The sequence below is a fragment of the Alternaria atra genome, assembly GCF_907166805.1.
Source record: "Alternaria atra isolate CS162 genome assembly, contig: 25, whole genome shotgun sequence".
Lineage (NCBI taxonomy): Eukaryota > Fungi > Ascomycota > Dothideomycetes > Pleosporales > Pleosporaceae > Alternaria > Alternaria atra.
In genome coordinates this window covers 585,387-609,124 of record NW_025091323.1, presented here as the reverse complement: position 1 = coordinate 609,124, position 23,738 = coordinate 585,387, and the positions used below count along the sequence as shown (strand labels likewise).

Below are 23,738 nucleotides of genomic sequence, written 5' to 3'. Positions count from 1 at the left end.
AGCACAATCTTGCCACCGCTCCGCAACCCGCAATTGCGCAAACTCGGCGTCTGCGAATCAAGGCGCGCCCCATTGAACTCGAGCGCAACAACGGGTGACACCACGCCAATCAATCGCCACAATGACCGACTTCAATGAGACAAGATCACCCCTGACAAACGAAAATGTCCAGGCATGGGCGCGTGCGAATTTTGCCGCGCCCTTTCGCGCTTTGCCGCGCGCCGCAAGACTGCAATGGATCCAGTTCGACGAGAGCTTCACCATCAGCAGAGCCATCTGGCGAGGGCTCGGCCGTTCCACTCACAAGCAATTACTTGTCATCGGCGGATATGCGCCAGGCCCCGCGGGCGACGACGATGAACCCATAGATCGCGTCACCGCGCACGTCCACGAAGATGAAGCCGAGGTCAGCTTTTATCGCATAACCGAATTGGACGACGGCGGTAACGAGCTGCAAGCTGTGAATAGTACGAGTACTGTTGCCTTCCATGCGCCTTTTTGTGATGTCGGAGACGATACGGGAGGGTCCAAAGCCATCCATCGCGTGTCGGCCCTCATTCTTTACTACTTCTTGGCTGCTGGCCACGTGAAAGAGCTATGTCGGACAAGATCGGATCCCACCATGTTTACCAGGAATTTTCGGGACGCATGTTTATGGGTGCAGAACGAGGGAGAACGGCCATTGCTGCCGCCATCGAGGAAATCAGAACCCAGTACTCCTCATGAAAAGGACCCAATTGCTGTTCGGCCAAAGCGATCATCTACCGTTTGTATGTCAATACCAATCGTCGGCCAGTTGGCTATTGTACTGACTAGATTTAGCATCACTATCAAGGTCCATACCTGAAGACATCCAGGCACCACCCATCAAACGCGCAGCAACAGACAGCTTGAACGTCAAGATCAAACGCGAACGCGATGAAGACTATCCCGGCATCGCATCGGCTATCCGTCCTAAGAAGCATCCCCGACGTACCCTCAGTGAGCAAATCATCGTACCTTCAAGCCTCAAGGAATCAACGGCAGCGCCATCACCATCATCCATTTTAAGTCCACGTAGTCCAGCACCAGAGCGTGTCAATCGCGCACTAACAGATCGAATCCAACACCTCAAAGATGAGAATGCTGGTCTGAAAGCCTCAGTAAATGGCCTCGAGACAGAGAAAACAGATCTGCAACAACGAATGGCAAAAGAATCACATGCATATCGCGGACTGCAAATCGAATCCGATGCGCTGCGGAAAGAATCCGAGTATATGAAAAAAGAGATAATGGCCATTAAGGAGCGTTTAGAATCTGTCGAAACATCAGGCGAGAAGCTACGCGCCGAAGTAGACCGGTTAACAGTTGTAGAAGAAGCCAGCAAAGAACTACGGAAAGAGTTGAGAAATGAAGTCGAGAAGCTGAGAGGTAGAGTTGAAAGGAGTGAGAAAGAGGCGGAAAATGCGAAGGAAGAGTTGTTGGCTGTACGGAGAGGGCTTACGAAAGAGTTGGGTGAGGCGGTCAAGAAGTGGGGTGCATAGGCGGGCGACCAATGTCTGGAAAGGTGCACCGTTGCTTTTTATTCATTCTGCGTCCAATGATCTGGACAGGCGGCTTGTGTGAGCAGTTGTACAGGAATGTGCAGGGCATTGACCTGGGGGGCATTCTGTTTGTTTTGATGAAGAAGCGGCATCATCGGCGTAATATTCGGCGTCCCTTTTTCTCCTTCAATTACGCTTTTTGGCTACTCGCAATTTCAACACCAACACCAATACCAAAGCAGTACGCACATTTCGGGCCTAAAGATGGAGAGAGTCCGAACTTAGTATTTCTGGTCGACACTAACGTTAAGCATATCATTACAGAATTGGACACATCGGACAAGCATAACGTACAATAAGCCTATGCCAAGGAAAGTGAGAAGAATAGGCAAACGTACGCAAAAACCTGATTCGGAACCTCTATACCACTCATACCCATTTTATCTTTATTGACGTTGCATATATCAACCATCGCCTACTGTTCCCTTCTTCCTCATAACGTATCGCGCCGAACACTGTTCCATGATATATGCCCCCAACCCATTACCCGGCACACTTTCCCCGCCTACACGGGCTTTTCTACCTACCAGCCGCAGATACCGCTGCCACGGCACCCTTCCTCGCACCATCCTCCTGATGCACCTCCCGTCGTAACCGCTCAATCTTAGCATACAGTTATGGTGCGCCGACCTCTCCTCCATTTTTCCCGCGCATCTTACGATAGGCATTCTTGCTGCGTTGTGCTGTGTTCTTTGCTGCGTTGTCACTGTCGGCATGCTTGGAGGATGCGAGACCGGGTTGGGATTTAGTCGGTGTAATGGAAATAATGGCGGGACGCCTATTGTTGTTGCCATCGTTGCTGCGGGGTGGGGGTTTACGTCGCTGTCGGGTTGATCGAGGGGATTTAGCGTTGGGATTGGTGGGGATGGCGGTGTCGTCTTCGGTATCCGAAGCCCATGGCAGTTGGGAGCGATGCCGAATGTTGGGTTCTTTCTCCGCGGACTCCTTTGTAATGGTTTTGATGGGAGATTTGCAGTCTATAAGCAACGAAGGATTGCGTCCGAGACTTGGCGACGATGGCAATGAAATCGAGGTGCGACTAGAAGAGACTTGGGCCTCGCTCGATCCTGCACTGTCTGCTGAAGTATGAGATAACTGAGGACCGGGTGGTGGAGCCGGAGCATCTTCAAGGTCGATGAGCAGATCCAATATCTGGCTAGCACGTCGAACCGGTCCCTGAACTGACGCTGGTGGAGGTGTTAAGCGACCTGCTGTGGTCTGCTCAGGAGAGGAATCCCTTTTGAAAATATCACACGGCTGCTGCACTTCTTCACCGAGTAGATCATATCCTTGGGCCTTCCTCGCTCTGAATGTCGAGTGATCAGGAAAGGCTCTTGGTTCCGGCATCTCACCTGCTTGGTCTGCATCTTCGTTCCCAGCCAGCCGTCGCTGCATCCACGTGGGCGGCCTAGCTACGATAGCAGACTTCTCCTTCCACCACCTCGGTACGCCCCTAACGAATCCAAGTTCACGCAGCTTCTCGATGCTAGGCATCTCGTGTTTAAACTTGCAGCCGATGGCCGTCCAGTCACATTCGCCAGTCTTAATCCAATGCGTGCAGTACTCTTTCTTGGATGGATCGGGCTCGACGCCGGACGGGTGGGAGACGCGGTATCCGAGGCGCTGCGCATCTTCCTGGTAGATGGAGGCGAAGGCGTCGGTTAGTGAGGACGGGCGTTCAAAGGTAGCCATAGGTGTTGAGCGAGGTTGTTGCGACTCCGCACGTACATGATGGTCTGGTGCCAGGTACCGTGGTTTCGCGGTCGGACTGGGGTGACATGGGAAGCTGGTAGCTGTAGGGGCTTGGATCAAGAGCGCCGATGAAGCCTGGTTCGTCTCTGAACAAAGCTTCCAGCCTCCATCTGAGATTTGGCGATGGGTCAACTGGCGCGGGATTCCTTGGAGTTGGAAGGGTAGCTGATCTACTGGTACTAGCGGAACCATCATGCTGCCTCCTATGATATCGCCGCGAAGCAGATAGTAGCGAAGACCTTCCGGTAGCGCGCAGGTGCTTGAAGATTGGATAACCATACTGACAAAGCACGAGGTAATTCCGACGAGAGAAATGCTTTGACTAGTTTTAGCTGTGGACGACTTCACCGGTATATGTATTATACAGAGAAGAGATGACTGAGAAACGAAGCTTGGAGAGGAAGTTGGATACTGAGGTCTGCAAGATACTGTGATTTATATTCGTGGTTGTGCGCTGTGCTTGAGACAGCAAACTGATGTCTCTGCGGCGCAGCAAGCGGTTTGCCCGCGGTGCTGTGCAGCTATCCAGCGAATCAATGCTGCGAAAGGTCATTTCGAGCATTGATCAACTGAAAACATATGGAATCGCGTTGAGAGCTGCATTGCCTGCGACTCGGCCAGAGAGAAGACATGAAGGCAGAATATGAGCAACAGCCTTGAGAGTTTGTCAAGCGATGATCCATCGCAGTCTTACTACTATGGGCAGGCAGCTGTCTTTGTCGGACCTGAAACGGATTGTGGAAGAAGTTCATGAACGAATCACAAAAGTCGATAACAAGAGCCTGGCACTGGTGTTTTGAACAATACGAAGATGATGCTGAAGATATGGCGTAACAGCTGTTAAAGGGGAATAATTTGTCATTAGCGGTTCACGCGTGATCAAGCGTAGCGCGGTGGGTTGGCAGGTCGTAGGCTGTACGGGTATGTTTCCCGGTTACAGTCACAACGCTGGAGCAGCCGTTTTTCGTAGTTCAAAGCATCGCAGTCGTGGTGCTGTCAAAATGGCGATGATGACGAGTAGATTACCAGATTGAAAGAACGGCTCCAAAGGTTGCCGGACTACCATGTGTTCAGGCCTGACCCTTTTCGCTCAACGGCTATCACTGTGGAGATCGACCGCGGCACGGTAACTTCCGATTCGCCCAGATCTGCCTAACCCAAACTTCAAAACACTAGACCGCTTCGACCAACGGTACCCCCAATCATGGCTTTTGCACTCGGCTTGTGTATTTGGCATTGGCAGCATGCGCTTTGTGTCATCTAACACAGCCTGAAGTCGTGGTTGGGAGATGACCTCCCAACGTCAACGATTGACCCTTACGCTGGGATTCGTGTGGGGTTTGCACAAAATATACCGTGAAAACTTGTGCCTAGTGTTTCGGCAGTTGACATCTAGATGCTATATGTCAAAACTTACTTGCATGATATTAGCCGCATGGCGCACTCCAGGGAGTTATCTCCGTGCTGTGGCTTGAAGGTACCATGATTCGTCAACGAATGAAGCTCAAGGGACGTCGTCAATGACTCAAGTACGAACATGATCTTCAATAGTGGGTCAATAGCTTCGCACTGGTATTCCACGGCAATGCGTCTTGCCAGTTTCGGAGAGTATGCGGCTGGGACAACTAGCAACGGCCCCCTAGGCTTCAGGGTCTGATAATACCGGAACCTCCCTCGCTATCTTGTCGATTACTCAACCATCTTTCAGCGCGTAAAAATTGACCAGGAACGTATCGAATGGACGCCCGCAAGGAGCTATGACAGGAGGCACAACTATCACAGAACGACGACCAAGCTGGAGAAGCCGAGAAGAGCCCGAAGTATGACCAAGGACGATCGCAGTCGCGAAGTATTCGCTATTGCTACATTATTCTTTGTGCTCACATGGACGACTGTCGCCCTACGAGTCTATGTTCGCGCAATATTGATGAAGACATGGGGAAAGGATGATTCTTTCATGGTTGCATCACTAGTAAGTTGTCACCTCTAGAACACATGTAGTTGGCTGTGCTGATCAAACTTTGTAGGCGGTCTTCACCCTGTACCTGCCATGTCAGATCGTTGCTGCGATACATGGAACCGGACGGCATCGGTGGGACTTGAGTGACAGCGATAGAAAGACAGCACTTATGGTCAGTCCAACGTCCTTGCTTAGCAATCTGACAACTAACCCAATGCAGTTCTGGTACTTGTGTGAGCTTTTCTACGTGATAGCGAACTGTCTGCTCAAATTTGCTATTGGTTACTTCTACCTCAGAGTCGCGATCGAGCGCTGGCATATCTGGTGCATCAGACTGCTAATGCTAGGTACGGTGTTGTGCGGTCTCATCTACCTCTTTCTAGTTATGCTCCAGTGCCTGCCCAGTAAGCTTTTGTCCGATGCTTACCTTATGCAGTTACTAATTCATACAGTCTCTGCATTTTGGAACGAGCATCCGTCTTCAAGCAAGTGCATAGCAAGAGGGCCAACCTTGGGCATTACCTATGCGCTCGCCACCGTCAATGCACTCGCCGACTGGGGATTCGGTCTGCTTCCTTTCTTCATTGTTTGGGGTTTAGACATGAAGATGAACACAAAGTTACTGGTTGCAGGTATCCTTGCATTCGCTGCAATGTAGGTAGGATCTATCAGCTGCTGAGGATCAAGAACTAACCAGACTTTAGTGGTAGCACCGGTACTGTCATTCGTATGGGGTATATTCACACGCTCGTAGAAGGACCCGATTTTCTATGTACGCATTCACCACTCGAACGCACTGTCAATCCTGCTTTACTAACGAGGTTGATTAGATGCTACTACTGACATTGCTTTGTGGAGCACGATTGAACCGGGGATTGGAATCACAGCGGGTAGCATAGCCACATTTCGTCCGCTCATTCGCCACTGTCTATGGAAAATGGGTTTGGGCGAAGCACCTCGCCACGAACGAGGTCGTAGTTACTATCCCACTAATATTGGCCGGAAGCGCAAAGATCGTCGCGGGTATCGACGCAGCCTGAGTCCTTCTGACTTGGTGCCTACCGATCTGGGCGGCATGACTTCTATACGGATCCACGGACCTCAAGATATAGACCTTGAAAGCAACCTGTCTCTGCCCAAGATCATTGTTACAGACGAGAATACGCCACAAACTCCCGAGGGTCAGATAGTCCATACTGTGACGGTCCAGCAACAATATGAGGGTCCGCCAAAGCTTCATCTGCGCGACAGCTTCAGAAACAGCTTTACTCGCGGGAGCATTCTAAGCCTTGGCAAGTTTCGCATACCCGATTGAGCTTCCAGAACAAGTACCGTAGGACTATCGATATACTGAATCGAGAAAACACGTGAATGAATTGCCTCAGACGCGTCCACGACCGACCAAAAGACCAAAAACAACCGCCAAGGCTTCGTTTTCTTGTCCATACATGACGTTCTCCATGCAGATGGCCGACGGATACGCGACCTGGCGTCACTGAGTCAGTCGTCAGAAGGAAGTGAGAGAGTTGGTGGAACGTGGCGTCACCTGGATGAAACACATTCACCAAGGCTGACTGCTATTCACGTCATCTCTCAAATGCGTCTATACCAACCGCTTCCTGGTTTCTGGTCTTGATGTAAAGTTCTTACTTTGCCATCGTAATTCTAGCATTCTCAGTCTTTCCAATTGAACGTAATTCACCAGTACCCCGCGCATTCACTTAGGGTGTTCACACGATCTCCGCAAACTCTGGGTACCACACAACGTCAAATGACATCTCCAGCCACTCTTTTCGGCAGATATCGATGGACGAGGACAACATAGCGACGTTGCCACTCAACAAGGACGTGCTTGCAGAGGCCATTCCTATAGCCAACATCAAGCGCTTTCTCCATCTACTACATCACGCCAAGTCGTCGAAGGGGCGGCATGGACCTTATACCAAGCAACACAACATAACAACAGTCTTCTCACGCGATGTGGGGTCATCTCAGCGTCCGAAGTCTCAAAACCCATCGCTCAAAATTCTGGCTCTCTCCCTAGCAGCAGCGCAAGATTGTACGTATAGCGCGCAGCCAGACGGACCCACAAAGGACGAACTGGATGTGTTCACGCTTCTATGGGCCAGCGCAGTCACGGTTCTTGAAGAGATACTCGTCAGAGGCTCCCTTCCACAAGTTTTTCAGTTGGGATATCCTCGGTCTTTCCGCTGGCTACATGCACCCACTCGCTCTCAATCTCACCAATCAAAACATCTTCTCGAATAATAAGCACCGTCTACAAGCCGCTCTGTGTAGACTGCACTCGTTGAACGGAGAGAGGAGCAGTGAGTACCAAAGAAAAATGTAGGGAAATGGGCTTCATAAGATCATAGGGTGGGCAGTTTGATCCAGGTATATGCATGTGTAACTATATGACTGTAGAGATCGTATTGCCCTTAACATCTTTTCATTCCCAGATCAGCGCAACCAAGTGTCCCACCGATCTTAGCGCTTAATCTATCTTGATGCGAAGATGCTGGTTCGTGAACGGGTAACCCTCTGCCACTAACGTACAAGGGAAAAAGCCTTTAAAGATAAGTAAACATTTCAAGACTGCTAGGCCTTTGCTTGCTGTACCAAGAACACTGTATGAGCAGTCTTCAGCGAATGGCAACGTGGTTCTTCCGGATCTATACCCAAGGCGGCTAGCAGCATGGATCTACAATCACGACATACCACCCCTCGATTTCGTGTACAACCAATCCTCATAAGCCCTTGCAACAATTCGCCATGTTATGCAACGATGCCGAGGAGGCTTTCCGTGTCAACACGCATCGAACCTCGCATCGGACGCGACACGCCATGCGCTCCAATGATAGCCCACGATTATGCCTGGGTGCGTGCATGAGCCCGTGGTCATGACGCTGCGGCGGCTTGAGCTGCTCAACCCACGTTCTTGCATCATCTCAAGCTACGGAGAATTTGAAAATAGCCGGCTGATAAGTAGGCCTTAGTGCCCGGGTGTCGCAGAGTAAACAAAAAATATCTTAACGCATTTGGTTCACGACTGTTTCAATCGTGATCATGGCATCGGAGAAGCATGACGCGCCTCTTGCGTCGAACTCATCCGACAGTGATGTCGAGGTTGTCTCGGGTACCATCAATGAGAAGAAGCTACTACGAACGCTGGATTTGAGATTGTTGCCCGCGGTATCAGTCCTGTATTTGTTGAGTTTCCTCGATCGCAGCAATGGTACAAGTGCCTGGCCTCTAGCGGGAGAAGAGTATACTGACTTATCTCTGCAGTCGCCAACGCCCGCATCGAAGGCCTCACGACCGACCTGAATATGACAGGAAACCAGTATCTCACAGGTCTTACGCTGTACTTCATCGGTTACGTCTTGTTTGAGCTACCATGCAACATCATCCTCAAGCGAACCACACCGAAGTTCTGGTTACCGACGCTTACAATAGTTTGGGGTATCGTCGCAACATTGATGGGTGTCACACAGAATCGAGAGGGCTTCTTCGCCGTGCGTTTCTTGTGAGTAGCTGTTGGGAAGCACTTAGCGTGCAAGCGAGACACCAGAACAGATGGACTGACTTCATTGCAGTTTGGGTGTTGCCGAGTCTGGACTATTTCCAGGTGTGGTATACTACTTGAGCATGTGGTACAAGCGCGAAGAGCGCCAATATCGCATTTCGTTATTCTTCAGCTGCGCTTCGCTTGCTGGAGCTTTTGGTGGAGTATGCTGTCTCTGCAATGGATTCTCGTTCGCTCGCACTGACAGCTTTAGATTTTGGCGTACGGAATCGCGCACATGCGTAATGTTGGAGGATACGAGGGTTGGCGATGGATCTTCATTCTCGTATGTCTACTTGCCTGTTAGTAGTTCTACCACTGACAAAGACACAGGAAGGTCTTCTCACCATTGTGATTGGAGTTGTCGCGTACTGGTTCATTTCCAACTACCCAGGCACAGTCAGCTGGCTCAGCAAAGAAGAGCGAACCTTCGTGCAAGCGCGCCTCAAAGCCGATAGTGACGCTACAAACGAGGAGGCGTTCTCGTGGGCTGAAGTGCTAGTTGCAGCCAAAGACATTAAGATCTGGTTGTACGCCTTTGCTTTCCATACCATGAGCTTACCTTTGTACACGCTATCATTGTTCCTAGTAAGTTATCTCGGTTGAGTGCCAAGCTCAGCTCTCTCTGACATTCTCAAAGCCAACGATCATCCGCGATATGGGCTATACGTCAGCTCAGTCCCAACTCCTCTCTATTCCGCCTTATGCAGTCGCAACCATCTTTACAATATTCTGGGCTATACTTTCCGAGCGCTATGCCCGTCGCGCACTCTTCATCCTCACAACCTCCACCGTCGCGATCATCGGCTACATCATTCTTCTCGCGAACACCGACCCCAAGGCACGGCCTGGCGTTTCCTACGTCGGGACTTTCTTTGCTGCTATCGGCATATACCCCTCCGTTGCATTGATCCTCTGCTGGCCAGCGATAAACGTAAGCGGCCAGACGAAACGAGCGACGGCGAATGCAATGCAGATCAGTATCGGTAATCTGGGAGCCGTGCTGGGTACGCAGTTGTATCGCGCAAACTCTGGGCCACGGTATATTCTTGGCCATAGTTTTGCGCTTGGGTATTCATGCCTAAACCTGATCGTTGTTGGGGTGTTGTTGATAGTACTGAAGAAAGAGAATAAAGAAAAGGAGAGAATCTTATTGGAAAGACCGGATACTCGCGGTTTTCATGACACCGCGGAAGATCTGGCGATGGGAGATCGCCATCCGCGGTGGAAATTCCAGGTTTAGAGGAACCTGGAGTGATGTCGGTGGTATTCAAGAACGTGCGGTGGTACGATATCGAGGGCAGGATATCGGTTACGTTCTGCGATCATGATACCAAAGCCAACATGCTTTGGAAGCAGTTTTGGTAGAGGATTGAGAATGGGATTGACTCTTCCCCACGAACATAGATCTGGGTGGTTGCGCTTTTGGATGGCACATCCATTGCGGAATGGCGACAATCCAAGATACAATTGTGCATTTAGCATGCGATGTGAGGACGGCAGAATAGATACGAATATTTCGTCGATCCGATAATACTACAGGGCCCGTAGATGTACCTTCCTGATCGAGACTAGTTGCAATTGTATCATCACTTATTCCCGCGTAACATCCGATAACTAACATTCCGAGCCACCAAGCCTCCAACTCTCAACAACCATCACAATGGCGGGCAAGAACTGGGGAAAGCAGACACCAATACCTGTTCCATCAAAGCCTTACAACCGTCAATTCATCGGCAGCGCTGTGTTTTGCCTAGGGATACTGGTCTTCTTACGTCATGTCACCGCTCCCATCTCGTCGCCATGGCACCTTCCCTCCGACCTAAGCAACGCCAAGTCGGGAGCGCAATGCTCGCAAGTCGAGCCTTTGTTTCCGGCAAGGAAGACGAAAGAGTTGGATGAAATGGAGGGCTACCTAACATCTGACGCTTTTCGTGATGTTGCCATCGAGCGCTTATCGGGTGCTGTCAAGATCCCTACGCAAAGCTACGATGACATGGGCGAGATCGGATCTGACCCTCGATGGGACATAATGTACTCTTTCGCAGACTATCTTGGCAAGACATTTCCACTCGTGCATGCGACGTTGCAATTGGAGAAGGTCAATACGCATGGCTTGCTGTATACATGGGCTGGCACGAATTCAAGCTTGAAGCCTAATTTGCTCATGGCGCATCAGGATGTTGTGCCTGTTCCTGACTCTACAGTTAAGCAGTGGACATATCCGCCTTTCTCGGGCCATTATGACGGGAAATTTGTTTGGGGTAGGGGTGCAAGCGATTGCAAGAACCAGTTGATGGCTATTTTGAACAGCGTCGAGGCGTTGATTTCTGCCGGGTTTACTCCTCAGCGAACGTTGATCTTATCCTTTGGATTTGACGAAGAGATCTCTGGTCGGGAAGGCGCGCAACATCTTTCGGAATACTTGCTAAAGAAGCTCGGGCACAATTCTATTGCCGCTATTATCGACGAGGGCGCCGTGAATGTTGAGAGTTGGGGCGCAAACTTCGCAATTCCTGGCGTTGCTGAAAAAGGTTACGTCGACGTCGATATTGTTGTGCGCATGCCTGGCGGCCACAGCAGCATCCCGCCAGCACACAACGGCATCGGAGTCGCCAGCGAGCTCATCACCTTGATTGAGGAAAACCCTTACGAGCCCCATCTCTTCGACGAAAACCCTTACCTAGGCCTCCTCCAATGTGGAGCCGAACACGCTCCAGACTTCCCTCGCCACCTAGGAAAACTACTAGACAAACGATCCAAACGAACTGCGACATGTTCGAAGAAGCCGACAAAAGACGACCTCGCATCAGAAGCAGCAAAAGCAGGCCCAGGCATAAAATACCTCTTCACAACCTCCGTAGCAGTCGACATAATCCACGGCGGTGTGAAAACCAACGCCTTGCCCGAACGAACACAAATAACGGTAAACCACCGCATCAATGTCGGTTCAAGCTCCTCAGTTGTAAAGACACACATTGCAGCCCTCGCAGCTCAAGTAGCGCAGAAATACAACCTTACACTGCACGCGTTCAACGGCACAGAAACCCCATCTAGCATCACCCTCTCTCACGGTCCTACCATGCTAGAGCCAGCACCTGTCACACCTACGTCCCTGGTCCCCTCTTGGTCTTCTTCCAACGGTACCGTAACGCCCTACCAAGTCCTCTCCGGAACTACCCGCGCCCTCTATGGCAAAGAGCTCATAGTAAGCCCTGGTATCATGACAGGTAACACGGATACGAGGTACTACTGGGATTTGAGCGAGAATATCTTTAGGTACGGCCCCGGGTGGGATAAGGAGCAGGTTGGCTTGGGCAATATTCATACAGTTGATGAGAGGGTAGGCGTGCAGGCGCATTTGGATACTGTGAGGTGGATGTGGAACTGGATCAGGAATATGGATGAGGCGGTTTTGTGAGGAGGGTGGTTGTGATAGTGGTGTGATGTAGGTGTAAGTGTGTGTGGACGGGAAGTGGGCGTCGGTGACATGTGCTTGGTTGGGAGATGGCTGTTTCGATGGCAGGGATGGTTGGGTAGTAGTGCTCGTTGCTACTACAGAGTGTTGATTGGCAACTCCTCATGAGATAGGGATTCTTATCTCCAACACTTAAGTTTGGAAAGCAACATCTAATTGGCCATCGTAGTTAGTAGGTTGTCTAGATCATTCATTTGCCCAGTGCACCTGAGATATTTGTTGGAGAACCGGTCTGCGACGTATTGCAACTGTAACCACAATTCATACAAGCGAGCACAGCGGTAACATCAACCTGATCAACTACTGAGCGGTAGCGTGGTGTATATATCGCATCCAACTTTGTGCATGCCTATAAGCTGGGCAATGCTACAATTCCAAAAAGGATCGCCCACCTACTTCAGTAGCGATCTTTCGGTCATCACTTGGGTGAGTGACCTTGGGCAATCCTGTTTGACAAAACAAAATAGAGATTCTCATCATTCCTGTTTCGACAAAGTGAGGTTGTCTTTGTTTCTATTAATGCAAGAGTTCACATTGAACACAGACCGACACGTATCGCAAAGTTAAAATGAACATGATGAAATTTTTGTATCTCTCTCCCTCGTCCAACAGCTATTACGCCATCTTCTCTTCTTCCGCCATGCAATGCTACTCAACAGGAATACCAACGCCGAAAAGTGTATGTACACGCAAGAAGCGCTCATAAGCCAAAGCGAACAGAAAGTCCGTCAAGCGAACAATCAAGAAGGAAACCGTGATATCATATCCTGACCATCTTTGGGCTATACATACCCACAACCAAGGGAACAAAAAAGCCGCTGACGTCGATTGAGGTGATCGTTCGACCGCGAGATAAGTGAGAGAGGAATGACGAGGAGATAAAGTCCGCTAGTCAGTCTGTCGAAAAAGTAAGAAAAACATGATCGGAACCAATAATCAACCAAAAGCACGGAGCAGGGTTCTAGTGCTTGGGGCAGCAGCATACGTGTGGACCACTCTCAATGACCTCCTTGGTGGCTTGGTCTTCGTACTTCTTGAAGTTCTCCATGAAGAGCTTGCCGAGCTTCTCCACTTCGCCCTTGAAGTCGGCAGTGCCGTTCCAGGACTTGGCGGGGTTGAGGAGCTCATCGGGGACGTTGGGGCAGGTCTTGGGAACGGAGAGACCGAAGGTTTCGTATGTCTCATACTCGACGTTTGCGAGCTCGCCCGAGTGGATGGCGTCAAGGATCGCACGGGTGTATTTGAGAGGGCAACGCTGAGGAGATAGTTAGCAAATATTCACGTGGATTTGTTGAAGGGGTTCGCCTTACCTTGCCACCGGTAGTAGCACCAGCACCGACCCAGCCGGTGTTGAGGAGCCAAGCGTTGGCGTTGTGTTGTTGCATCTTCTCCGCGAGCATCTTGGCGTAGCGCATGGGGTGAAGGGCGAGGAAAGGTTGGGCGAAGCAAGAAGAGAAGGTAGCCTGGGGCTCGGTGATACCCTGCTCAGTACCGGCCATCTTGGAGGTGTAACCAGAGATGAAGTGGTACATGGTTTGCTCGGGGTTGAGCTTGGAAATGGGAGGAAGGACACCACGGGCATCGCAGGTAAGAAGAACGATGTTCTTAGGGTGACCATCTGAGATGCAGGGGATCTTGGTGTTCTCAATGTACTCGATGGGGTAGGCACATCGGGTGTTCTCAGTCAGAGTGTCGTCGTCGTAGTCAACAACGCGTGTAACTGGGTCAAAGACGACGTTCTCGAGGATGGATCCGAAGCGGATGGCGCCGTGAATGTCTGGCTCCTTCTCGGCAGAGAGACCAATGCACTTGGCGTAGCAGCCACCCTCAATGTTGAAGATACCAGTGTCGCTCCAGCAGTGCTCGTCGTCGCCGATCAGGGCGCGCTTGGGGTCGGCAGACAAGGTAGTCTTGCCGGTTCCGGAAAGACCGAAGAAAACAGTGACATCCTTGTTCTCAATACCCTCGTTCGCTGACGAGTGCAGAGTGAGGACGTTGTGCTTGACGGGCATCTCGTAGTAGAGGACAGTGAAGATTCCCTTCTTCATCTCACCAGCATACTCGGTACCGAGGATGACCATCTCCTTGTCGGCAAAGTTGAGGGCAACAGACGTTGACGAGGTCATGCCGCTGGTGTACCTGTTGGCGGGGAAAGCACCGGCATTGTAGATGGTGTAGTCAGGCTCGAAGTGCTCCAGCTCTTCCCTTGAAGGGCGGATCAACATGTTGCGCATGAAGAGGGCATGGTAGGCACGGGCGCAGACAACTCGTACGCGTATCCTGTAGCGCTCGTCCCAGCCGGCGAAGCCATCGACGACGTAGATGCGGTTCCTGGTGTTGAGGTAGTCGATAGCACGCTCACGGTTGATACGCCAGACCTGGATGAAACGTTAGCAAAGAGAACGAGATGCGCACGTGATGGTCTGCCACATGGATCGATGGAAGTTTATCCGTCATGCAGGCGCGCAGATGCGGGGCAGCCGAGCCCCAGAACCGCCACGTGCAGGGATGCGAACTCCATCGGGTATGCGGCTAGCGTACATGACGTCTGCCGCCAAAATTTCACAAGCCAATACCGCGGTTTGACGTAGGCAAAAGTTTAAAAGGATTAGGGAGTGCGGAGAAGACTTACGTCGGTCTTCATCGGCTTGTTAACTGGGCCCCACCACACATCATCTTTTGACGAGTCCTCCTCGACGATACGCTTATCCGAGGGTGAGCGACCAGTCTTTGCTCCTGAGTATGCTGAGAGAGCGCCTGAAGCTGTGATAGCTGAGCCAGTCTCGTATACGAGCGCATCTTCGTAAAGGGCAGCAACTGAAGGGTTGGCGATCTGGTCGAGTTGTTAGCATTGGAATCGGGGTTCCCGCATCTGAAGAAGCTTACAATAGCGACACGGTCATAGTCGATGTGTGCTTTGTCGTGGAGAGATTCTTCAATCTCCGTGTGCTCCTTGTTCGGCCTGTAAGAAGATTATTAGTTGTTATTCGCTTGGTTCAGACCAATTGGCCTGGCGAAGATGGGGTTACTCACGCAACGCCGGAAGGGTGGAGATTGGTCTTGTTGACGCTTTGAGAAACCATGGTGTTGGATATGAGTGGAGAGATGGAAGAGGAATGGAAATTAGAACGTTGTTGTTTTGACACCTGTTGACGGGCAAAGTCTTGGGCCAAAGGAGCTGGGCTTGCAGTTCGAATAACGGGGTCCGAGGCAGCTTTAATACCACTCGAAGCCATTCTGACGACGTCGTCTGCGCTCAGTCTGGCAATGCTGGGCCGGGGACAAGCTAGTGCTATTGGAGCTGATTGGGCAATGGTACGTGTTTGGGTAGTGGGAGTGCCGGTCGGCTCACGAGGGACGAAAATAACGCGGAGCTGGGCACGAGCGCTGGGTGTCTTCGGAAGGAGCGCGCGGCAAGTGTAACCACAACCATCAGCTTTATGGCCGACAAATCTTAAGCCGATGCGCATGGATGTTCTAACTTGTCCAACTAAAACTAACAACAAGTCTTCGGTCACTGTTGTGTCATGGTCGACGACATCCTCGCAGCAACGGAGCCCTCGTGACGAATGTAACGACTGCGTGAACTGCAATGCGCGGGCTGGCATTGGCTCGAGGGGCTGATCACATTTACCCCACATTCACGCTGGCTGGAAGCGGTAAAGGCTCAACGACCTTTCGTCATTGTTTCATTGGCCACATTTCGGCTACAACGACGTCTTGGCCTATTTTTCGCCGGACAAGCTGATGTGCTATTGAATTGAAAGCCTCGTGATGCTTCAGCTCCGTCTGCAAGAGCAGCTACGATACAGCTGCATCAAATGCCCCATGCCTCAAACTCAGTGAATCCGTGTCAATAGTTCGGGCATCACGATAATCAATAAAAGATAGATAGTACCTAGGTATAGCTCGGCCACAGCGAGGCGGTGCAAAATACCACAGTTCCGGTTCCAGCTCGTGTGCTGTTTGCGATCCACACAGACCCCTGCACGATGATGGAACGCTGTTCGGCTTAGCCTTCGATTTCACGATGCACAAATCAAGGGCCTCGGACGGATGGCGCTGATAATCGGAAAAGCTGAGGCATTTCGATGCACACATCTCACGATGCCTTGTTAACCCGACAAGATTGGGTTTGCATGTGTCAAGTGCCGAGCATCTTGCTTGTGCGTTGTAGGGGTTAATCGCGCACATGCCTCCACAGTGATAGTAGAGAGCATCACATCCATGACAACTACCAGGCGTCAAATGTACAGTGGAAGCTACTGCGTGTCTGTATGTATGACAGCTGCGCCGTCAAAATTACTATTAGATGCTACACCGCTTAAACATCGCTATACAAATGACACTATGGTGAACGCTAGGATCCAGCCTGTACGTACATCAAACTCCTAGCACATGCTCTAGATCCCCAAGAGGCATTTCGCGGGGAATGCACGAGGCGGAAATGAGCCCCACTTGCGCTGGGATGGGCCGTTCCAAAGTTGCGTCTAACCCAGCCTTGCGCGTTCCGGCCGCGGGCAAGCTAGGAGTTTTCCGGAACCCGCATCTTCACAGCTCCAAGCCATGTCGCTGCACACTGTGCCGAATGGTTTTTTTCTGCCTCAAGCCGCATCACCGCTCTGCTTCTTCTTCGTCTCCTTCTTTTGTTTGCGCGCAGCTGGGCTGAAGAACGACTTGATCTGGCGTAGGCCGCCCAGGTAAAGCCACGTGCAGATGAAGACGACTGCAAAGTTGAAGAAAATATACGCCCACATGATACCAAAATCGCGCCAGATATAACGTGGAAAGACGTTGAAGCTGGTCAGGAAGGACTCGCCCGTTGCGTACTGACAGAATCCACAGTTCCCGTCTGGCTGGGCTTCGACATACCCCCCTGCTTGCTGCGCGAATTGACCGGCGTATGTCTGACAGTCTTGGCCAGGTGGGGGTGGAAAGATCGCCATTTCCTTAGTCTCGCATCTGATCTCCTGTCCTTGAACAAGTAGCGCAAGAAACCCTTCGAGCAAGTACCTGAAGGGTGTTAAAAAATACATCCAGCTTTGCCAAAATGTGGGTAAGCTGGCGTATGGCACCACCACACCACAGAAGGACACAATGAAGGTGAAGAAGAGCGGTACCAGTAGCGATGCGAGCAGCTCGTTGGGAGAGAAAGACGCAATTGCTTGTCCGAAGCCCAAATAGAAGACCTCAAAGAGCATGACGAAAAGCCAAACGCTTGCCGCAGTGTACGTATCGCGAGGGAAGCCGGGTGGGAAGTACCAGCAGCACCAGTAGATGGTTCCGGCGATGATGCGATATGGCAACTCGCTAAGTATCGTGCCCCAGACCATAGCAGTCCAAGAGTAGATCTTAGCACTGCCTTCTCGGGACTCGTAGATGCCTCGCATGCTAATGAAGCGGGGTTGCAGTTGCTGGATCAGGGGAGGCGCGATAGTGAGAGTCATGAAGATAGAGAAGAGCCGTGACTGCATGTCGATTTGGCTATTGCCGAGGTCCCAGAAGGTGAAGCCGTTGAAGAGGCCAGTGATGATATGCAGCATCACCATACCTTGCACGTACGGAGGGTCCCGCCAGATGGCCACGAAGCTTCTTTTGACGACTGCGAGCCATTGTTGAGGATATGGCATCGCGTATTCTCTGTCGTCGTGGGCTTCGTCGTTCTTCGCTGCGTCACGTCTGCTCGCGATGATGTCTTGTATCTCCTTGCCCAACTTTTCGTTTTCTGAACTCTTTTCCCAAACATCACCCCAGTCTTGACCCTTGTAGTCTGGGTTACCTGCGCCGATAGCCTCCAACATGTATTCGGCAGGGTTCGTATGGGGTGGGCCTAGAAGGTGGTGAACGAAGTCAGTATTTGCCTCACAAGCAGTTCGTACGGGGAACATTACATTTTTCGGCGCCATTATTCTCGAGATATTTAATCAGACTTTGGGAGTCATGGCCTAGATCACCGAAGTAGACTGTGCGACCGCCGGATTTGAGAAGCAGGAGCTGGTCGAAATGTTCGAAGAGAACAGCGCTGGGTTGATGGATTGTGCAAAGAATCGCTTGTCCAGCATCCGCAAGCTAGAATTGAGTCAGTCGGTATTCAAGGCTGTATGGCCTCATTTTGCTTACCTTGCGCAAGAATCGAACGATATTGAAAGCAGCACCAGAATCCAGACCGGATGTAGGCTCGTCAAGGAACATCAATAGTTCAGGCTTGCTTGCAAGTTCCACACCGATTGTTAAACGCTTCCTCTGCTCTTGATTGAGTCCATTTCCAGCGGTGCCAATAGCTGCTCCAGCAATGTCGCGCATCTCCAGCAAGTCGATGACTTTCTCAACGTAGTCGTACTTCTCCTGGATAGGTACCTCCTTTGGCTGTCTCAACCGCGCCGAAAACTGGAGTGCTTCGCGTACTGTAGCTGTCGATTCGTGTACATCCATCTGCTCTGCAAAACCGGTTGAACGCTGGAAGGCGACGGGAAGTGATTTTCCATCTACTAGGAAATCTCCACGAACAACACCGAAATCGATACGCTGCGCGAGAGTGTTTAGTAATGTCGTCTTTCCGGCACCCGAAGCACCCATTAGCGCGGTAAGCTTGCCAGGTCTGACAAAGCCTTGTACACCTTTCAGTAATGTTCTCTCTCCCTTCTCGTATGGGATCGTGTAGGTAATATCTTGGAATGTGAATATGGTCTCATTCTTCGCCACACCTTGGGCCGTCTTTTCAGAGGAGTCCTTGTCACTGGAGGAATGTTTTTCAGTTACTGGCTCACTATTGCCAGTTTCCTCGTCCTTGGGTAAGGTCTTGGTCTCCATCTCTTTCTCGACAGTCTTTGGCACCTGGCCACGTTTATAGATTGTCACTGCGCCTCCGCCTTTATTGGGCTTCTGGATCTCCATACCGAAGGCAGTGAGCGCGACGAAGAAGAGGAAGAAAGCGCAGATAAAACCAAAGTTGCGCCACAGATGTGACCTACTGTAGCCAAAGGCCGTCGAGATATAGTCCGAACCAGCAACCGTAAGAGATCCAGGCCTGTTACCTTGAATAGCGCAGGACTGATACTGCTCTTGGGCACCTGGGATCTGCGGCGCGATGAACGGAGGGACACACTGGATCTCGAGGTTGTAAAACTCGTTCGCTAGAAGACCTTCAAAGCCGTACTGAATAGGGTTGACCCATCGAAGCCAGGAGAACCATGGATGCATCTTCGCTGGAGGGATCAGGTAGCCAGTGTATACAACAAGTGCCTGGATGGCAACACCAGTAATTCGAGTTGCAACGTCCAGGGATCCAACCAAGGCACCAATAGCTCGGAAGAAAGCATACATGGTCATTGTGATGATCCAGAGGAAGAGGAGACTGATGAAGAACTGAGATGCCGTCCGCGACAGGTTCGCCATGAAGTACACCACAATGTCGAAGATGAATACCTGGACCAATACCAGGGGCATATCGATCAGAGTTTGCGCGATGGCGTAAGCGGCTGGTCGATAGAACGAGAAGGTCTTGTGTTTCAACAGAATTGGCCGAGATTCGAAAGCGGACGTAAGCTCGGCGAGGGCAAGAAGAGCGTTAAAAAGCAACATAAAGAAGATAACACCACCTCGCGGAAACACGCCTTCAGCGGTGTTTGGAAGGTTGAAAAAGAGTGATCCAACAATGAGGGCTTGGAAGAAAATGCCACCCCATTTGCCAATGAGGGATTGCGGATCTCCCACCATAACACGGAACTGGCGATCGGTACAGGCGACGACTTGTGCTGGAAACGAGATCGTAAAGTTTTTCTTCTTGGTGGCCTTGGTACGGGCTTGGTGTCGTTCTTCGGCCTGTCGCTTCGTCTCCTTCTCAAACTCATCGATCTCGGCAAGGTTGTCGTTGGCTTGCTCACTGTTAAGGAATGCCTCTCCAAAAGCCGCACCTGTACGGGGGATGCGGTCCTCCCAACCTTCCTTGATTTGTCGCTCGTGGTCGTCTGTGACGGATGTCAAGAAGTCACTGGTGGTCCAGCGTTCGGGTTGAACAAAGCCGAGGTTCTTGAAGTAGTCCGCGGCTTTCTCTGTGGGTCCGAAGTAGCAGCAGCGTCCCTCGTGGATGAGAAGTACTTTGTCGAAAAGATCGTACAGAGACTCGCCTGCTTGGTAGAGCGCTACAGCAGTGGATATCTGAGCCATGTTCGTGAGAGACCGCAAACTCTGAACGTACTCAAGGGCAGTACTCGCGTCGAGACCTTTTGTCGAGTTATCCCAAGACTGTACTGAAGCCTTTGTGACCATGGCCTCCGCGATGGAAACACGCTTCTTCTCGCCTCCAGACACTCCGCGAATTAACTCGTTACCGACCTTTGTGCCCAGGGTATGTTCGATCCAGAAGAGCTTGGTGACTACGCGAAGGAATTCGTTGACATAGTCCTTGCGAGACTCTCCCTCTTTGCGGGACTCTTTGCCTGGAGTCCTTGTCTTCAAGGCGAACCGCAGTGTATCTTTAACCTTTAGTGTCGCGTAGTGTAGGTCTTCCTCGGGATTGTAGAGCACCTCTGAACGGTATTTCTTGCCCATCTCCTCTGCATCGGTGCCACCGTACGAGACATCGCCTGTGATCTCTTCGAAGCCGTATCGTTGGTTACCGATCATCTTGAGGAATGTTGAACAACCTGCTCCCGGTCTTCCAAGGACGAGCACCATCTCACCAGGTCTTATGCAGCCAGAAAAATCGTCAAGAAGGGTCCGAACGGGGGGCTTTCCGGCTGCCTGACGAGGACCCTTAGTGAGAAGGTTCTTGACGAACCGAACAGGGTCCAAGAAAAGACTTCCAACACTTGGCTGCAATGCCGCTCCAATACCCATACCTTTCACCATCAAGTGCTTGAATACAACACCTTGGTGTCGGGTCTTCTCCTCCTCGGATGCTTCCTGTCTAGTATGCCCGAACATCTTTGACATGAGATTGTTAATCTCGTCTTCTTCCTCCTGGCTCCGCCCTGTAGCACCGGTATTCGTCTTGCTGAGGCCATTGATTTGACTGGTTCTCCGTCTGGATAACGCGCGAAACAGATCATCTTCGGTCATGGGTTTCGAATTCTTCGATTGCAGGCCAGGCCTTTTCGCAGCCTCGGTAGGCTTAGAAGACGGCTCGTCTGCTTCATGCTCGGAGTCTGAGGAATCATCCTGGAGCACTACGTGTTCCTCGACAGGGCCTCCCGACGTCGTCTTTTGGAGATAGTCATTGCTTGGGGTAGGTTGAGTGGCAGTTTCGTTTCCGGGTATGGTTTCTTGAGCTAGAGGTTCTTTTGTGGCACTTTGAGATGGCCGAAGATCTGGCGATGCTACTACGGTGGAATTGCTTGAAGCTGAAGACAGGCCCATGCCATCTGCACCGTAATAGCTCCGGCTGCTGGTATGTAAAGCATTGGAAATGAAAGTATTGTGCGGGTTTCCGTCGTTGTTATTTTCAGACGCGTCCGAACTAACGTTGGGCTGTTGCTGTAATCCGTTGTGTGAGCGTTGTCGATTGGATGTCGCAGACGTATCTGAAGCCTCGTTGTATGAAGCCATTGTGAAAGGTTCCACAGCCTAGAAAAGGCCAATCGAAAGCAGAACCTGTAGTAACACTACTGTGAATACATGCACTATTCAGTGATCGACAATAAATAAAGATGGCTAAAAGCGGCCGTTTGCGACGGTCTCAAGGGACTATCCGCGAAGTTTGCGGGCTTTGTGGGAGATCCGAATGGATGGTATATAGTCACAGACCGATTGACTAGAGCGCCTCGCTGCGCGCACAAGCTTATTACGGCCTCCATGTTTGCGACGCGTCGATAGTTCGAGGTTGAAGTGATGATGTCACGGTAACGTTAGATCCAAGATCGGTGAATCGGAATTTAGCCTCATATCCAAACCGAGACTGATTTGACGCCTGCTTGATCGATGCACGATCTGCTACACCCGCGATCGACTTGTGGAGGCGCTAGGCGCCCGCGGGGAGCGGAGAGTTGCTGGTGCGTAGGCGTTTGGCTTCGGCAGCTGAGTCGCTTCAAAAGCAAATATCTACGCAGCCGCAAGATTTCGATATTTGTTTCCTTGTGTCTCTGTTTCCTGTTGAGAAGTGGGCATAGTTTTGTATATTACAATACCTGAGCGCTGCTGGGCAAGGTTCTGGCCATGTTTGCTGCAAGGGGGCCCATCCTGCGATTTATCGTTGCGTCAGGCAAGAGAAGCCAAGCGGTGCTTGTTCACGCAGCCACTTGGCCTCGCTCTAACTTTCGACCGATGCAGACTTGTATTTTCCTTATCTTGTCTCCACGCCGCGACTCTTCGATCGCGACAGCCTTTCGCAATTTTTCAGTCTTGTGTCATGATGGTTGTATGTGTCGCCCGTGGCGACCCAGGTCTACCAAAGTTCAGTGTCAGCATCAGTCGACCAACCAGTCATACGTTTTACAAAATAACAACAGTTGTAATCGAAAGTGTCGACGTACAAAGAGGCTGGCCATCATGACAGAAAAGGGCTTCTACCCAAACATGACATACTCGGCGGTGCACCAAAACATTAAAAAGCAGCATCTACGAAGTGGCACGATTTCTCAAGCTGCGACAGGATAAAGCTACTTAGCACAGATTAATTTACATGAAATTCTTCGTAGAAACTTCTTGCAGACAGATCTCGCGGATATATATGCAATTCTCCACGTCGAATCCTCGACAAAATCCCTCGCAGCGTAAGGACAAGGTACAAGCAGTGCATCCAATTGGATCAAAAATCGCCTCTCTTCGCTTCTTTCAAGGAGCCGTCATACCCGAGTCTTCGATGTAGATGATTCCCCTTTCTAGCACCAAGCAGTGCCAATGTAATGTGGCACAGTCGCTTTAGGCAACCAGCACAGTTGTCAGCAGACGGATCTGCAAAAGCAGACTACTTACACAGAGCAATAACGCCATAAGGTCTTTTTGTCCTGTCTTAGCTGCACGCCGCATAAACGGTAAACTGTTCTCGAAACAAGCATCTCACAATGGCGCAGCAAGGCGGCACGTACCGTCCTGAATCACCATGGTCGTATCATGTACGCGTAGGCAATAAGACGTTTGGATCACTGCCCACCAGCAAAGAAGGTGATACATCTCCCCACATACACACCAGGTCTCTGTACTTGACTAAATCTCTGCAGCGGCACGTAATACCGAAGCTTCGGAGCCAAAGACCGACAACAGTCCAGACGACGAGAAGAAACTCGACGAAGAATGGGAAGTCGTCCAAGTGCCCATTGTAGAGGACAAGAAAAAGGTTGGTACAGGCAACGGCAGTAGAATATCAAGTCAGTTCCAACTCGACTTGGGCTGGGGTAGTTGGAGGACGACTGTATTCAGGTGGGAAGTGAATAGTAGGACGAATGAACATTAAAATTACGTTAT

At 50.9% G+C, this 23,738-nt stretch overlaps 8 protein-coding genes across 8 annotated transcripts; 5 read left to right on the top strand and 3 right to left on the bottom strand.

Annotated features, from left to right (window-relative positions):
- Positions 1-121: 121 nt before the first annotated feature.
- On the top strand, positions 122-1,523 carry ALTATR162_LOCUS5198 (uncharacterized protein; the record flags this gene model as incomplete). The annotated part of the gene is made up of 2 exons (XM_043312816.1): positions 122-770; positions 823-1,523. The coding sequence occupies 2 exons, from the start codon at positions 122-124 to the stop codon at positions 1,521-1,523; spliced, it is 1,350 nt and encodes a 449-aa protein (XP_043168751.1).
- A 675-nt stretch (positions 1,524-2,198) lies between these two features.
- On the bottom strand, positions 2,199-3,614 carry ALTATR162_LOCUS5197 (uncharacterized protein; the record flags this gene model as incomplete). The annotated part of the gene is made up of 1 exon (XM_043312815.1): positions 2,199-3,614. One exon carries the CDS (start codon positions 3,612-3,614, stop codon positions 2,199-2,201), a length of 1,416 nt encoding a protein of 471 aa, XP_043168750.1.
- Positions 3,615-5,157: 1,543 nt separating this feature from the next.
- On the top strand, positions 5,158-6,610 carry ALTATR162_LOCUS5196 (uncharacterized protein; the record flags this gene model as incomplete). Its single annotated transcript, XM_043312814.1, has 6 exons — positions 5,158-5,307; positions 5,363-5,467; positions 5,516-5,699; positions 5,748-5,949; positions 6,000-6,067; positions 6,126-6,610. 6 exons carry the CDS (start codon positions 5,158-5,160, stop codon positions 6,608-6,610), a joined length of 1,194 nt encoding a protein of 397 aa, XP_043168749.1.
- Positions 6,611-8,361: 1,751 nt separating this feature from the next.
- Positions 8,362-10,103, top strand: ALTATR162_LOCUS5195 (uncharacterized protein; the record flags this gene model as incomplete). The annotated part of the gene is made up of 6 exons (XM_043312813.1): positions 8,362-8,530; positions 8,584-8,821; positions 8,892-9,024; positions 9,075-9,146; positions 9,194-9,448; positions 9,501-10,103. 6 exons carry the CDS (start codon positions 8,362-8,364, stop codon positions 10,101-10,103), a joined length of 1,470 nt encoding a protein of 489 aa, XP_043168748.1.
- A 420-nt stretch (positions 10,104-10,523) lies between these two features.
- ALTATR162_LOCUS5194 (uncharacterized protein) lies at positions 10,524-12,281 on the top strand (the record flags this gene model as incomplete). Its single annotated transcript, XM_043312812.1, has 1 exon — positions 10,524-12,281. The coding sequence occupies one exon, from the start codon at positions 10,524-10,526 to the stop codon at positions 12,279-12,281; it is 1,758 nt and encodes a 585-aa protein (XP_043168747.1).
- Positions 12,282-13,299: 1,018 nt separating this feature from the next.
- Positions 13,300-15,421, bottom strand: ALTATR162_LOCUS5193 (uncharacterized protein; the record flags this gene model as incomplete). Its single annotated transcript, XM_043312811.1, has 5 exons — positions 13,300-13,593; positions 13,649-14,716; positions 14,971-15,171; positions 15,225-15,300; positions 15,372-15,421. 5 exons carry the CDS (start codon positions 15,419-15,421, stop codon positions 13,300-13,302), a joined length of 1,689 nt encoding a protein of 562 aa, XP_043168746.1.
- Positions 15,422-16,942: 1,521 nt separating this feature from the next.
- ALTATR162_LOCUS5192 (uncharacterized protein) lies at positions 16,943-21,884 on the bottom strand (the record flags this gene model as incomplete). The annotated part of the gene is made up of 3 exons (XM_043312810.1): positions 16,943-18,168; positions 19,934-20,305; positions 20,669-21,884. The coding sequence occupies 3 exons, from the start codon at positions 21,882-21,884 to the stop codon at positions 16,943-16,945; spliced, it is 2,814 nt and encodes a 937-aa protein (XP_043168745.1).
- Positions 21,885-23,338: 1,454 nt separating this feature from the next.
- ALTATR162_LOCUS5191 (uncharacterized protein) lies at positions 23,339-23,727 on the top strand (the record flags this gene model as incomplete). The annotated part of the gene is made up of 2 exons (XM_043312809.1): positions 23,339-23,438; positions 23,495-23,727. 2 exons carry the CDS (start codon positions 23,339-23,341, stop codon positions 23,725-23,727), a joined length of 333 nt encoding a protein of 110 aa, XP_043168744.1.
- Positions 23,728-23,738: the final 11 nt, after the last annotated feature.